This window comes from Sturnira hondurensis, unplaced genomic scaffold, assembly GCF_014824575.4.
Source record: "Sturnira hondurensis isolate 20B ecotype Veracruz unplaced genomic scaffold, ASM1482457v3 Scaffold0019433, whole genome shotgun sequence".
NCBI lineage: Eukaryota > Metazoa > Chordata > Mammalia > Chiroptera > Phyllostomidae > Sturnira > Sturnira hondurensis.
Genome location: NW_028092064.1, coordinates 405,981 through 420,762, shown reverse-complemented (window position 1 = coordinate 420,762; position 14,782 = coordinate 405,981). Strand labels below are relative to the sequence as shown.

Genomic DNA, 14,782 nt, shown 5'->3' with positions numbered 1-14,782 from the left:
TCCCTGGGGGTGAGGCGATTGCAACAGAATTCTTTGCCCTTCTAGTTTGAATTCTGTGTCTGGCTGGAAGAGGGAACCCAGGAGAAACGGCCTTCCCAACACCCCATACCCCAGTCAACTTCGTCAGAGTTCACCTTCTCAATCTCCCATTCCTCAGTTCTACCCACCCCTCTTGGCGATGAAGGAGGACACAGAGCCAGGAATTGATGCTGAATCTTTTTTTTTAACTTTTGCCTTCTTAAAGCATATGCTGAGCAGATGGATGAAGCAATTTGGCAATTAAAAAGGCCCAGCGGCTTGGGCAGCAGCAGGGGGAGGCCAGGTGAGGAGTGGGGGAGGGGCCCTCTTTTCCTGGCCGGGGAACAGCAAAGCCAGCACTAACTTCATAAAATATAAAACGAGGGAGGGGTGGAGGGAGGAGGGAGACTTGTAAAATACAATATCTTAGGGGATGGGCAATAATAAAAAATAAGGTTCATTATTTACAAACAATTTCTGCTCTTGGTCTCTGTACAGTGGGGGTGAAGGGGTGTCTGTGTGTGTCGGTGTGTTGATGTGTGTGTCTGTGGGGGGCAGGGGGCCGGGAGGGCAGTGGTCGTGTTGGTCGGAATGAGAAAGGAGGGGGCAGCCCAGAGAGTGGTTTGTCCGAGAAGGACGGATGGTTGTGGGAGGGAGGCTGAGACCGGAGTGGTTGGCCCAAGGGAACAGTCCAAATGGGGGGGCGGGCGGCGAGGCCCCAGTCAAGATCTGGGGCGAAGAAGGGCTGGGGAGAAGTGGAACCCTTTCTGAGTCCCCACCACTCTTGAGGTGGGACTCCAGGGGACAGGGGTATGAGCCGGATCCGGGTTAGTGAGCAAGACAACCCCTCGTCAGGGGTGCCGGGGGTACGTCCTGCGTCCTGGGTCTGGCATGGCCTAGGAGAGCTTGATGGTGGTGTTTGGGCCCAGATCCCTGCAGAGAGAAGAAAAATCAGAGGTGACTGCCCAGTGAGGACCTTCTCACCACTGCGCAAGTTGCATCTGGGCACAGGAGGGACAGGGCCTTGGGAAGGTGTGGCTGACACGGGGACCAGGGGTGGTCAGAGGGCAGGTGGAGCCTGGGACCCCAGCAAGCGAAGGGGCCACCCACCCACCTCTCGTGGAACCACTCCTTGGGGTGGGAGAAGTTGGGGCTGCTGCCGTTTCCGCTGACGTCTTTTGGCCAGGCCTCGCTCAGGTACTTTGTGGTCTCGTGGGTGCTGTCCAGGTGGTCATGCTGCAGGTGGTCTTGGGGTCGCTGCTCCGCTGGCCCCCCGGGCTTGATTTCCCAGCCATCCGGGGGCTCCACAGGCAGCAGGGCACTGCGGCCATCCTCCCAAGAGCCTGTCCCCTCATCGTAGAACAGGAGGCTTCGGGAAGGCACTGGAGAGGGAGCTTGGGGTCAGGCCAGGTGCCAAGAGGCTCCCTGCCCGTCCCAGCCACAGTCGTGGCCTAGTAGTTACAGATATGAGCCCTGAAGTGTTAAAGGCCTGGATGTGAATTCCAGCCCTAACAATACTGAGCTGTGTGACTGTAGGCGAGTTATGCCTTTGCTTTAACCTTCCTGAGCCTCAGTTTGTTCACCTGTAAAATAGGGAGACTAGGACAAATGTCATGTAGATCTGAGCTTTAAACGAGATAATACAGGGGAAGTGATTGGAACTGTGTTTAGTAAGCACTCGGAGAAGGTAGATCTTTCTAAGCAGAGGCCACCTACTGGGCTGGGGCATCGGAGAGCTGGGTTTGAATCCTACTTCTAAAACTTAATTTCTGTGAGACCTTGGATGAATCTCATCTCCATTCTGGGCCCTAGAGTGCCCTTCAGGGAAATGAAGGGAAAGAAACCCCACATTGTGCAAGCCCTTTGGCCCGTATTGAAATTGACATCTCACAGGAACTCAGGAACCAGATAATGTTGGCCCCGTTTCACAGAACAGGCCTCGGAGGTTCCAGGTTATCAGGTGCACTGCCCCAGGCTAGTTCGAGCTGAAGATAAGAGGCAAACCCACCAGGATCCACCACCGCCCTTCAGGCTCGCCCGGCCCCGACCAATGCGAAGGGCGCCCCCTGGAATTGTGCCATGCACCAGCTCTGTAGGCCAGCCCGCTCCCAAAGCATCCCCTACCCCCGCTGTGTGGACACTGGGTCTGTAACCACTGCGTTCATGAGAGGGGCTCATTCCTCCTCTGGCCTCCTCCGGTCCCCTCGGACTCTGGCTTCGTTCATCAACATTGACACCCCCCCCCAACTTCATTCCTTCCTCTGCTCAGTCTTCTTCTACGCCAAATACACAAGGGCCTCCCTGATCTCGGAAAAACGTGGTTCTCAAGAGCTTGCATCTCCTTAGTCACTGTCCTGTTCTCTTCTTCTCAGGCCCAGGCTGCAGGCGTCCAGGGAGTGGTCCTCACTCCCCGTCTTCTCTTCCCCTAACAATCCCCTCAGCCAACCAGCCAACCAGCCAGCCGGCCAGCCGCTTCCCCCCCCTCACGGTCCTGCAGGCCCAGGTCACCCTCCCTGCCACAGCTCCACTGGAAACTCACTCTCCCCCTCCCCTAGCTCTCTGTTGGCCGGCCTGGCTCCTCCCTCCCGCCCTGCCAGATGATGCAGCACGGTTGGGGCATTGCTCTGTAGGGCCTCCCGCAGTGTCTTCTGCCTTTGGAAATCCAACTACTGCTGCTGTGCCCTGGGCGATCTCCCCTTGCCACTCGTGCGGTGTACATGTGTTGAGAGTGTGGAGACCATGTCATTTAATCTTTATGGTACCCACGCTCAGTAAGTGCAGGACCATAACTCCCGTCTCCAGATGAAGAGATGGAAGCTTAGAGAGCTTACGTACAGGCCCAAGACCATGCAGTTAGCAAGTGGCAGAGGCAGGTATGACGGACTCTGAGGGGCATGCTCTTAACCACTGTCCCTCATGGTCCCCCATGGGAGGGTAACTATCTGAGCTCATACCCCCACTGGCCCCTCTGCTGCCCATGGCAGACGTCACCAGTGGCCTCTGGCATTCCTTCCTGTTCAGCCTGAGTGGTGCCTCAGCCTCCTTCTCAGCAAGTGCTTCTGGCGGCCGCCACCATCTTGTTGGAACTGACTTTTGAGCTGAAACTCATTTGCTGTCCCAGTTGGGGAATACACATGGCGCTTAGCAGAGGCCCCATAACCCCTGGCACCATAACACATGGGGGCGAAGGTAGGAATATTCCTGATGTCCCCCCATGTACCCCCTGGCCACTTCTGGGAGGGCTGGGACTCAGGGGGTCTGCACTGTAGCCCCAATTCCACAAATAAAATAGATGCTTTTTGAGCCTCAGTTTCCCCATCTGCAAAATGAGGAGGTAGAATGAGATGAGGCCACCCCAGAACTTGGTTCCTCCCTTGGGTCTGGCTTCTGCCTGGGTCGGGGCACTCACTCTGACTGGCTGCGTAGACGCTGTCAGTGGCCACAGGGTCTTCCTTCACAGTCTGGGAGCCAGAGGAGAACTCAGGGAGGCAGGGCACGAGGGAGCCGAGCACCAGAACGAAGCACAGGGCTGCCACCTGGTAGTGGGGGGAGACTGGTGGTCAGATCCCAGGCAGGGAGGGGCTGAAACCCTGGCCTCTCCCAAGCCTCCTCCCTCAAAACCAACGGGTGCAAAAGGTACAGTATTTTTGTAAGAAAGCAGCTCCCAGAGCCAACCACCCACCCATCCACTAGATGTGGGGTATCCCCCCCGCTCTCTGGGACAAGGGAGGGACGCAGCATCACACCAGATTCTCCACAGGGGGAGCTAAGACTCACAAGGCCCAAATGAACCCCTGCCCATACACGGCTCGGCCCCCAGCAGTATAGGTGGGATGTCTGAGGCCCAGGGAGTGCACAGGCCAGACATTTCCAGGAGAGCGTGGGAGAGGGACTAGCAGAGGCCTGAGTCACGCCCTGGGCATTCTCGTGTTTTCAGAGCTTTGGTTGGTCTTCTCTCCTCCATTCATTGCAGAAAGAACCACGTCCATACATCCCTGTGTCTCCCCAAGCCTTCCACCCCACAGGGAGTGGAAGCTGCCCCCTCAAAGGACTTGCCCTGCCATCCCCTAGTTGGGTTCACGTGAGTCACTCCCCAGCACACTCTGTTAGAACCCAGTTAGGGAAGGCCATGTTCTAGAAGGTTCCTTGGGCTTGGTGACAGAGGCCAGGATCTGCTGGAGCCAGGCCACTAGGCACTAGTATGGTGTACCCCAGTGGCGTTACCCCAAATATTGCCAGTCCTTCTAAGGTCTACCTGTCACCCTAGAAAGCCAGCCTGGGGATAAAGTGTCCTCCTGCAGCCCTGAGTCGGGGGGACACCTACCATGAGGCAGGTCCCAGTCTGGGTGGCAGCCATCTTGTAAGGTCTGGAGATCTTGTTGGTGACCAGAGTCTGGAGTTTCTGCAGCTGCTGCAGCAGGGTCCTGAGGAGGGCACAGTGGTCACCTGGCGGCTTCGACCCAGCAGGCATCTCTGCCTCCTGGAGCTTTCCAGGGCAGCACCTGGGCTGGCTGCAGACTCGGCTTTCATACCAGGTGCCCATTGAATAGACAGATAAGGTCGCCCCCCACTTGGCTCCTCCGTGGCGTGGCTCGGAACCTGGGGCCTGCCTCGTGGTGGAGAGCAGGGCCACCTGGTGGGAGCTTGGGACACTGTGATGCTCATGGCCAAAGTGGGGGCTGGAGGAAGGCCAGGCCCACCTGGGCTGGGGCCACCCTTTTCTTGCCTCCAGCAGCCACAGCTAAATTGACCTTCCTCCTTTCTGCCCACAACAGCCTGAGCGGAGAAGAACGCATCTGTCTGGTACATAGTGAGTGTCCAATACGTGGCAGCTACCATTTTTGTTAATTTTGTTGCTGTTTTTGCATTTATCACAGCACCTGTAACACTTCCTTTATTTATGGCTTTCCATGTCAGTCTCCTCAGCTAACTGTGGGCTCCCTGAATGAGGACTGGGTCCCACCTGGCATGGCCTCCTGCGGGCACACACAGGAGGTACTCAGCCGGTGCTCAGTGAGCAAGCTTTTAATCTTCCTCCCGGCCACTAGGCAGAGGGTATTGCAGTTCCCATAAGGCACAGCAGGTGGCGAAATAGCTCCAAGAGCCTGACCAAATTTGGGGGCAGAGAGGACTCTGAGCCCCACTGAGGTAGAGGGGTGAGGGTTCCTGGCTCCCCTTCCCTGGGTCGGGGGCATTCCCCAGGCCAATCAGGGGAGTAGCTGGATCCCACTGGAGAAGCTGGGGGAGAAGGAAGGAAAGAAGGAAAAAGCCTTCTGCTGAGCACAGGCTACATACCAGCTGCTGTCTATTTATTTTAATTAATCCCAGCAAATAATCATTAAAGACCTACTGTGGACTCATGGCTGGGCACTATCAGAATAACAACAATAAATAAAGAAAATCATGAATTGAGCATCTTTAAATGCCAAGCACAGTGTTGGGCCCTTTAGTTGCACTGTCTCATCGAATCCTTCATGAGTTCTGTGGTCGCCATTTAGACAAAGAAGCCGGGTCCGATCGCTAAAGGGCAGAGTGGAATACGAATCCAGAGCTGTGAATTTGGAACTACTTCATGCCAGGCGCTGTGGCTACACTAACGCTTCTCAGACTTCATTGTGGGTGTGAATCACCCAAGGATCTTGTTGAGATGCAGATTCTGACTCAGGTAAGTCTGGGGAGAGTCCCGAGATTCTGCATCTCTTAGAAGCCCCCAGGGTTATTGATGTTGTTTGTCCAAGGAGCTCACTTTGAGTGGCAAGTGTCTACACCAGTGGTTCGGACTCTGGGCTGCATCAGAATTAGCTGGAGGGCTAATTAAAACAGATTTCTGAGCCCTCTGCCTGGAGCTCCTGCCTCAGCAGCCCTGGGGTGAGGCTGGGGAATAAGTATTTCCAACAAGTTCCTGGGGGAGGCTGCCGCTGGTGGCCTGAGGGCCACGCTTAGAAACCGCCGCTCTGCACCGTCTCACCAAAGCTTCTCACCTGCCCTGCCAGGTGTCCAGAGCTGTGGGTGGATGAAGAGGATGGGGGTCCTGAGCTGCAGGGTTCTTGTTTCTGGGGTTCATCCTGAACTCGATCACCTCCCCTCTCTCCTGCCTGTGCCCCAGAGCCATGCCAGAGCCAGGCACTGGCTGCAGAAAGCAGGGCAGGGTGGGATGCAAGGGTAGCACCCACCTGTTGGCATTCTCCAGGGTCTCCACCTTCTTCCACAGTTCGCTGTTCTCTGATGTGAATGTCTCCACCCTGTGGCGGCCAGCAGGCACAGGCTCAGGGACAGCCCCAGATTTGCTGCTGCCCCCTCAGTCCTGCCCCTGGAGCCCGGGGACACAGGCCTGGGGAGAGCAGGACAGGCTGGGGCCCAGGGCCCAGGCCCCCACCCCTCCCAGGACTCTTACTTTTTTTCTAGACACTCCACGTATTCCTTCTTCTTACGGCGGCTCTCCTGGGCCGAGATCTAGAGGGAGAAGCCCCCCAAACAGGGGTTACCATGGCCACATGTCCACTTCCTGGGGCCCCCCAATTTCAGGGCTGGCATCACCAGGGGGCCACCCACCAACCCACCGAGGCCCCCACCCACCAAGGCAAGCCCCAGGGCAGAGCCAATCCACCTCTTGCTTTACCTTGTTCTTGATCTTCCTGCGGACCCTTTTCAAGGCCTTCTCCTCGGCTTTGGTGAGGGGGAGTTTCGTGGGGATGGGGTAGCCCTCAGCAATCAGGGTGCGCTTCTCCTCCTCCGTCAGGAGCAGTGGCCCTGAAGTCCCCTGTAACTTCTGTGGGAAATAGGACATGATGGTTAGGAACCAGACAGCCCTGGGTTCAAATTCAAGCTCTGCCATTTATTCCATGCATGACCCGGGCAAAGCATTCAATTCTCTGAGCCTCAGTTTCCTCATCAGAAAAAAGGGTAGATCTGAATTAAATCCAATAGCATGTATCAAGTGCTTAGGATGATGCTGGGAGCCCAGCACATTAGGAACTTGGTACATTGTTGGGGGGCCTCCCAGACCCTACCCTGAAATTCATAGCCTCAAAACCCATGTGTCCAGGGCCCCTAAATGGCAGCCCCCTCCCATCCCTACAGTCTTGACTGGAAAGGCTCCCCACCTATCCAGGGGCCCAGGGCCTAGCTCCAGTTTCCTGGGGACTCTGGGACCCCTGCGCACCCTCTCGAAGCAGTGCTCTTAGAGGCAGCTGGGGCCATCCCCTGGACATCAGGAACGCCAAGTTCTAGTCCCAGCTCTGCAACAGTGTGGGTTCAGCAGGCCTCTGGGCCCTCTCTACCTATTTTCTACTCCTCTCGAGGCAGGATGAGAAGATTCTCATCACTGTCTGCCAGGAAAGCACCTCCCTGAATTCTGATGGGGGAAGGGGTCAGGCATGGGGATCCCTAGGTCCTTCCCCACTGGTTGTGTGCCAGAGTGGATGTACCCAATAATTTCCCCCGAACCACCCCCAGCTGCTTACATGAGGGGCTGTGAGGAGGGGAGAGGTGGAGATGGCCGTGGAGGAGCGGGCCATGGGTCGGACTGGGCTGGAGGGGGGCAGAGAGCGGGGGCTCTGGGAGCCGTCACTGTCACTTCCATGGCTGCTGGGAGGTGTCGGAGGCATCTGCACCAGGTCCTCTGGGGGAGAGGATGGGGAGCCAGGTTAGCAGGGCTGCACCCCAGCTCTGCTGGGGCCTCGGAGCTCAGCAGAGCCTGGGCCCAGCCAGCCCTGACATTGTGGTCAAGACTGCTGGGGCCTTGACCAGCCGTAGCAGCAAAGGCCCCTGTTGGTGTCTGACAGGTGGGAGCTGACACCCCAGAAGCTGATTCCTGCGTGCCACCTCATCTCTGACACTCTGAGGTCTGGCTTTTTAAAAAAAAAAAATATTTATTTATTTATTTTTAGAGAGAGGGGATGGGAAGGAGAAAGAGTGGGAGAGAAACATCAATGTGTGGTTGCCTCTCATGTGTCTTCTACTAGGGACCTGGCCCACAACCCAGGCATGAGCCCCGACCGGAAACTGAACCTGCGACCCTTTGCTTCGTAGGTCTGTGTTCAATCTACTGAGCTACACCAGCCAGGGCATGGCTCTTTTGAGTCTGACCCTGGGTGTGCGTGGCCATCATGGAGACTGGCTTCTTGGAGGCCCTCCCCCATCCCTGACTTCACAGGGTCCAAGGTCCTTGAGCCTCCAGCTGGGCAAGCCCAGGAGGAGACTGGAGTCTGCCTGCAGCCAGGCCCCTGGGGATCATGCTGGGCCAGAGCAGCCTCTGTCCTTTCCTTCCTTCCAGCCCAAAGTGTTTAGCCATAACTACCCTGTGTTTCCATTTCTGACTTCAGGCTATGGGCTTTCAGTGGAGCAGCCCGGAGCACTGCTCTTCCCAGCCTCCCCTCCTGCTGCCCCTCTGTGGCCATAGCACCACGAAGCCTGACACGCAGCAGGAGGTCAGGAAGGGGCCTGGGCACCGCACAGCTGCAGGGAGAGCCCCCAGGGCTGCACAGAATGTCCAGATTTATGGATGGGTGGATGGATGGATGGACAGATGAACAGATAGATAGAGGAGTGAATGGCAACAGAGTGAACTTCAGTTAGTGAATGATGGGGGACTAGCAAAGAGGGCGAGGGGGTGCTGACCGTAGTGGCGACAGTCAGAGACTGGGTAAGAAGGGGACTGGAGGGCGGAGGAGGGGAAAGCAGAGGGGCGGGGATGTGCTGGAGAGGTGGGGTTGTGGAGGGAGCTGGGCGTCCTGCAAGGTAGCAGGGATGTCTGCCTCAGACTGGAGGGGAAGAGTCCCTCTCTGGACACACTCACCTGGTGTCACTTTGAGGAACTGAGTCACCTCCTGGGGCTCTGCTTTTATCACTGGCAGCTGAGTCATCTCTGCCGGGGCCTGAGGAAGAGACAGGTCCAGCTCCATTAGCTGCCCTGAGGACTGTTCCCACCATGCTATCCACCCCATTTCCTTTCCTGAAACAGGTGGCCGGTCCTGCCCGATAGGGGCGGTGACTAGGCTTGGAGTTCTGGGCATGGCCTGGAGGGAGCTAAGGGAAACTAATGGCGTAGCTCAGAGAAGGACGGGTTCTTGCGGCCTTTGAGGCCAGTGCCATCTCCTTGGCAGAGACTGACCCTGCACTGACTGTGAAGGCCATGTAGGCCTTGGTGAGTGGGTTGCCATGAGAACGAGAGGCGATGTCTGCCACGTTGTAGCTGTTCAATGACTGGTAACAAAAGCAAAGACGAAGGAGGCATTAACTGCCTGGTGGCTGAGAACACTCCCTGAGCAGCTGAAGTTTGAACTAAGTCCGGAGGGATACAGCTGATAAGCTGTATTGCAGATAAAAGAGAGGGCAGGTGGTGAGTGAGCGGAAAGGCATTCCAACCAGAGGGAAGAGCATCTGCAAAGGCACAGAGGCCAGACGGAGCATGGCTGGGCCTGGAAACTGCAAGAATTCAGGGTGTCCAGAAGGTAGAAATGAGTGGTGGGGTGGAGGAGTAGAAAGCAAGACCAGAAGATCAAGGTGGGAGTGAAATCCAGGCAAAGAAGTCTGAAGCAGTGAGGAGCCCCTAATGGCTTATAGCAAGGGGCTGACAGAATTCAATTCACACTTTATACAACACGCAGCCCTATTTCTTCCTATTCCAACTTGCTGTTCCAGAAAGGGCTTCAGGTCACACGTGTGGCTTCCCACCACACGCACATCAGCAGTGTTCTTCCTGAGGAAGGCTCTGTGTGGGGTGCTGGGTCCCAGACTGTCTCTGCCCTCAGGGTCTGCAGCTGCTAGTGGCAGGTCATGCATGATATTGTGGGTAGGACAAGGAATCCCAAATTAGGCAGATGAGTAACAATCACAGAAGGTTCAAGTTGGTAGGGACCTGGGAGGTTCCCTGGTCTATGTCCCATCTCAGCCCTCAAACCACACGAGGGGACTGCGATGCAGAAGGGTGATGGCACTTGTGGGGGTCACACAGCCAGCTCGCTATGGTCGGACCATGCCAGCTCCTAGGTCCCGTGCTGCCGCTTGGGTGTGCAGGCCTCTCTGGGGTGACGGTAGGGCTTTGGAGTCCGGTGGCCGAGCCTGGGGTGCAGCTCCCTGGTTCCTGATTGTGTGAGGTGGGGCAAGTTGCCTAATAATCTTGAGCCTCGGTTTCCTCCCCTGAGGCACGTACCCGACCCCTAAGACCCAGGCTGCTGCCGTGCTGCCCTCCCTTCCTGCTTCAGCGAGGCCCGAGGTGCTGCCGAGCCGGTCTTGGGTCTGGCCACAGGAGACCCTCCACATGTGCAGCCAACCCTCGATCCTCGGGGACAGTGGTGGGTACGGAGGGGTTGGGAGGGGCTGACAGGCCAGCTGGTGGCCACACTCTAATCAGGTGAGCCACATGGCCAGCAGGGGGCAGGGCCAGCCCAGTCCAGAGGAGGGATTTAAGATAATTCTTGCATTGTAGACTCAGTGAGGGAAGCTCCTTAGAGGCAGCTCATGCTCCCATTTTATACAGAAGGAGCCTGAGGAAGGAGGAGGGAGGGCCCCAGGCCCATGTGAGAGCCTGGCGGGGCCTCTCCAGGGGCCTGCGCTCTGGGCCTCACATCCTCAGAAGGGTCTTGAGACATCAGCTTGGATCTACAGCTGAATGCTGTTCTGTCTCTCTCATGGGGAGCAGCATGAGAGTGTGGGTTAAAAATATTAACCTCATTAAATCAAACAACCGAAAGGTTCTGTGTTTCCATTTTGGTCTTTCTTCCTTTTAAAAATGCTAATGCTTCGAGGAAATCAAGGGGCCAGGGCTAGCTCTATCTCTGGACTCTGGGCATGGCCGCTGACGCCCAGCTCTGCCTGCGCCCCGTGGGCCTCTTGCACACCCAGTGAGTGTGCCCACTTACTGGGAGGGCGCTGTGGTTTGTGCTCAGTCTAGGTGGTGTGGGGGTGGCCAGGTCATGTTGCTCAGTCCTGAGGGTCATGTTGCTCCCTGTTTCAGGAGCCCCGGGCTGCACAGGCCTTCAGACACGTGTTCCCACAGAGACCCACCACCCCTTCCCCACCCTCAGCCCCTAAGGATCAGTCCCCAGGCTCACCTGGTGGGGGACAGGCAGCCTGGACAGGGGGCTGAGGCCCAGCAGTGGGGTGGTGGCCATGGCAGCAGTGGCAGCCATGGCTGAGGAGGCGGCCAGAGGGTCCACAGGCAGCTCCGGGCTCTGCTCCTGCTTCACCATGATGGAGCACAGCTTGTGTCCCAGCACCCAGGCTCCACGCTCCACATCTGGGGGAGGGGGCAGGACCCAGACTCAGGGACTCCAGGGGCACAGGGCTCAGCCCCGCTCCTGTCTCCTGGGAGCCAGAAGTGGGGGCATCTTCTTCATTCAGCAGCTTATAGACTGGGGTTGGCCAACAGACCTGGACACCTTCTGACTGGCTGTGTGACCTTAGGCAAGGTGTTTAACCTCTCTGAGCCTTAGCTTTTTCGTCTGTAGAAGTGCCTGTTCAGAAGTAAACCTTCAGTAAACAGTAGCTATTGTCAGTTGTTACACTGATTGTTATTCAATAAACATTTGCTGAGCACTCCGCTCGGTGCTGGGCACCTAGTGAGAGTCGGAAGCGTTTTAGTGCAGTTGGAAGGGAAGGAAATGGGGTCAGAGAGGCCAGCACGGGTGGCACTGTCTTCGTGACTGCACTCAGAGCTGTGACTGTCCTAAAGGCAATGAGGTGGCACTGAGGAGTTTTAAGTGTGCTCTCAGGTTTTCAATGCTGAACAAACACCAGTCTGCCTCTGTGCGGAGGCTAGGCTGGGGCAGGCAGGGTAGAGGCGGGGAAACCGTAGGGGTTTGTTGAAATCGTCCCGCTAGATGGAAAAGGTGAGGCCTGGGCAAAGGCGGCGGGGTGGAGATGGAGAGGATGGAACACACTGGAGACATTTAGAAGGGAGAAGTCACAGGACCTGGTGACTGGGGGCTTGGGAGTGGGGGTGATGGGTGATGCTCAGGTCTCCCTATCTAGCATCCACCTCCAGGGCCTCACCTGGGCCACAGGGCTGGCAGACATCACCCCTTTTCCTGCTGGGTGCCCACAGTCCTCCACCCCAGCTCGTGGCGGCCCCAGCACCTGAAAGCCAGAGAAGCACTGGTAAGGCCTGGGGAGCCAGCTTGCAAGGGAAGAGCCACGGGGGACCCTGGACTTCAGGACCCACTGTGGGTGGGGAGAGGGGTCAACGGCTGCCTGGTCCCACCTCAAAGGCCAGGCCCCACCCTGCTGGGAGCCTGAGTGCCCAGCTCTGGGCCACAGGCTGCCCTTGGGCTCCAGGAACACCCACAATCTTCCCAAATTACAGGGCCAGCCCACTGGCCTCCGGGAAGCTGCCCCCTGCAAAGGGCCCACAAACAAATTACTCTAAAAATAGATTGGGGGTGTCCAAGGAGTTGCTGGGCTGGAAATGTGGGGGTGGGGGGAGAACCCACCCTGGGAGGGAGGCCATCCCACACCCCAGCTCTTCCCCCTGCTGCTCCTGAGGTCTCACTCACTCAGGGGACCTCAGAGTTCTTCGCTGAGGCCGGGGCATGAAGGGAAGCTGAGACCTCAGCAACCACAAGTCCTGGAGCTATTTAAAACCCTCAGAGGTGTCCCTGCCCTGAGGGATGGGGTTCGGGAGCAGGTACAAAGGCCAGTCTGCCCCGGGGAACCTCTAAAACCCTCAGAAGCAGTTCACACTTTGCACACCGAGCACAGCTCTGAGTCCCTGGGCACATGTGAATTCACTTATTCCTTCCAAAAATCCTATGGGGCAGGCACTGCTGTTTTCCCATTTCATAGATGAGAATATCAAGAAAATCACTCAAGACCATTGTCCTCTGAGGGGAAAGAGGAATAAAAACCACTACAGTATGAATAGGACTTTTACAGGCACAATGAAAATAGCCACTAATTATTGATACATATTGTGTGCTGGGTGCTGAGCTTGGTACTTTACGTATTTTTAACCCTGTCTGGAATTCTCAAGCCACATGCTATCTTTATTTTGTAAATGAGGAATCAGAAGCCCAGGGAGGTTAAGAGACTTGCCCAAGATCACACAGAAGCTGGTGGAAGCGTGAAGACACGCACCAAAGCCTGTGTGGTTCCCAACCCAGTGCCCCTTGCTGCCCCGCTGCGGCCGGCGGGTGTGGCGGCGGCAGTGCCTACTGTGCATTTTACTGTGTGTGACCTGCACAACTCAGCTTTCCTGAATTCTCATTTTCCTCATCAGACAGGTGGGGATTATGATGAAAGTGACTCCTACCTCCCCTATGAGTTGTGGGAAACAGATGAGTAGCCAGCATGGGAATATTCTGCAAACTGGAGCGTGCTATGGAAATGCTAACTGCTCTTTCCACTGGTGGATGAAGACTCGAGGCTGACGGAGGCTGGGAGGTGGGTCTGAGATCACCCAGCCAAGCACAATGGGGCTGGGGTCACCCGTTTGAGGAAATGGCCAAAGGGACCATTTCTAGGTGGGGCACAGTCTCGAGCTCTCGAACGTTGATGACGTGAGAGAAAAGACTCAAAGGGCCCTTTCCTTAAAATCAAGGCAGGTGGGGGGACAGGGGACCTTTAGAGAATGCCACCTTCAGGAATAAAAGTAGGCACAGGAGTCTCTCCCAGGTGGCATCTCAGAGGACCTCACAGTACGAGCAGGTGGGAAGGTTCCATGTAGAGTCCTGGTAACTTACACAAATTTACCTTTTAATTCCCCTCACCGTTCCCTCTAAGTCAGGGGTCCCCAGCCCCTGGTGTGCTTCAGAATACCCTGGAAGGCTGAGCGCTACCCACAGGGTGTCCGATCCAGCAGGTCCCGGGGGCAGCTGGGAGTGTGCATTTCTAACACGTGCCCAAGTGCTGCTGCTGCTTTGGGAAACGCCCTTTGCACACCACTGACCAAAGTCAGCGGCAGACTCTTGAGAAGCGCCCATGTGGGTTTGATTGGAGGGAGAACAGAAAAGCAGGAGGCAGGGTCACTGAGAGGTGTTTGTGGGTGGCTCCCCGGGGGGTCTCTGGGAGTCTCAGCCTCCAGTACACTGCCCCTGCCCCCCCCCCCCAGTCCCTCAGTATCTTTCTTCTCTCCCGGGCCTTCTGGGCCTGTGTTGTCCTTGGGCCCTTCCGGCCTTTCTTACCTTGGGTGGTGTCCTCCATCTTGATGGGCACAAGGGGGCTCTGAGGCGCTGAGTCACCGCTCAGGGAGTAGCTGTGCTCAGCCTGGATGCCTGGCGTGGGGGAGTCCAGTTCCATGTCCAGGAGAGGGCTCTTCTCATCCAGCACGGGGTCATCAAAGAAGCTGCTGAACAGGTCATTGGAGAAGTCCTCCATGTTCTCCGCGAAGTGGTCCAGGTGCTCAGGGAAGTGCTAGGGAAAGAGGAGGCATGGGGGGCAGCTTAGCTGAGGAAGGGGGTACAGTTGCTGCTGAGGTGGCGCCTCCAGCCCTGCCACCACCACCACTGTCCCTGCAACCTCCCCATCACTCTTCGTGCCACCACGAATCCACCTGCAGCAGCACCAACCTCCCACTTCCCACATCACTTGTACAACTATGATCACTCCTATTAATAGCAGCACCACTGTCATCATGGGACCACGGCCAGGTCCACTGCCACCTCCAGCTTCAAAGTCGTTATCCTCAAGACTAGGCTGTGGGTGGTGTGAAAGGACCCCTGGGCCAGGTGACAGGATGGACACAGGGCTCTAGTTCTGGCTCAGTGACCTTGGTCACATCACTTCGATTGCCTGAGTCTTTCTCTCCGTCCACTTGACTTCCTTCAGG

At 56.7% G+C, this 14,782-nt stretch overlaps 1 protein-coding gene across 2 annotated transcripts in view; it reads right to left on the bottom strand.

Moving 5' to 3' along the window:
• Positions 1 to 216: 216 nt before the first annotated feature.
• The window catches only part of CREB3L1 (cAMP responsive element binding protein 3 like 1), a 35,256-nt gene continuing 20,690 nt past the window's right edge, over positions 217 to 14,782 (bottom strand). Inside the window, exons 2-13 of one of the 2 annotated variants that reach the window (XM_037027932.1) lie at positions 14,139 to 14,367; positions 12,013 to 12,096; positions 11,073 to 11,257; positions 8,816 to 8,894; positions 7,482 to 7,639; positions 6,638 to 6,787; positions 6,413 to 6,471; positions 6,192 to 6,260; positions 4,343 to 4,442; positions 3,428 to 3,554; positions 1,133 to 1,400; positions 217 to 951 (exon numbers count right to left, since the gene is read on the bottom strand). In XM_037027932.1, coding sequence (XP_036883827.1) covers positions 915 to 951; positions 1,133 to 1,400; positions 3,428 to 3,554; positions 4,343 to 4,442; positions 6,192 to 6,260; positions 6,413 to 6,471; positions 6,638 to 6,787; positions 7,482 to 7,639; positions 8,816 to 8,894; positions 11,073 to 11,257; positions 12,013 to 12,096; positions 14,139 to 14,367 — 1,545 coding nt within the window. In that variant the 3' untranslated portion in view covers positions 217 to 914. The remainder of the gene's footprint in view (positions 952 to 1,132; positions 1,401 to 3,427; positions 3,555 to 4,342; positions 4,443 to 6,191; positions 6,261 to 6,412; positions 6,472 to 6,637; positions 6,788 to 7,481; positions 7,640 to 8,815; positions 8,895 to 11,072; positions 11,258 to 12,012; positions 12,097 to 14,138; positions 14,368 to 14,782) is intronic. The other variant, XM_037027933.1, reaches the window with a different exon arrangement.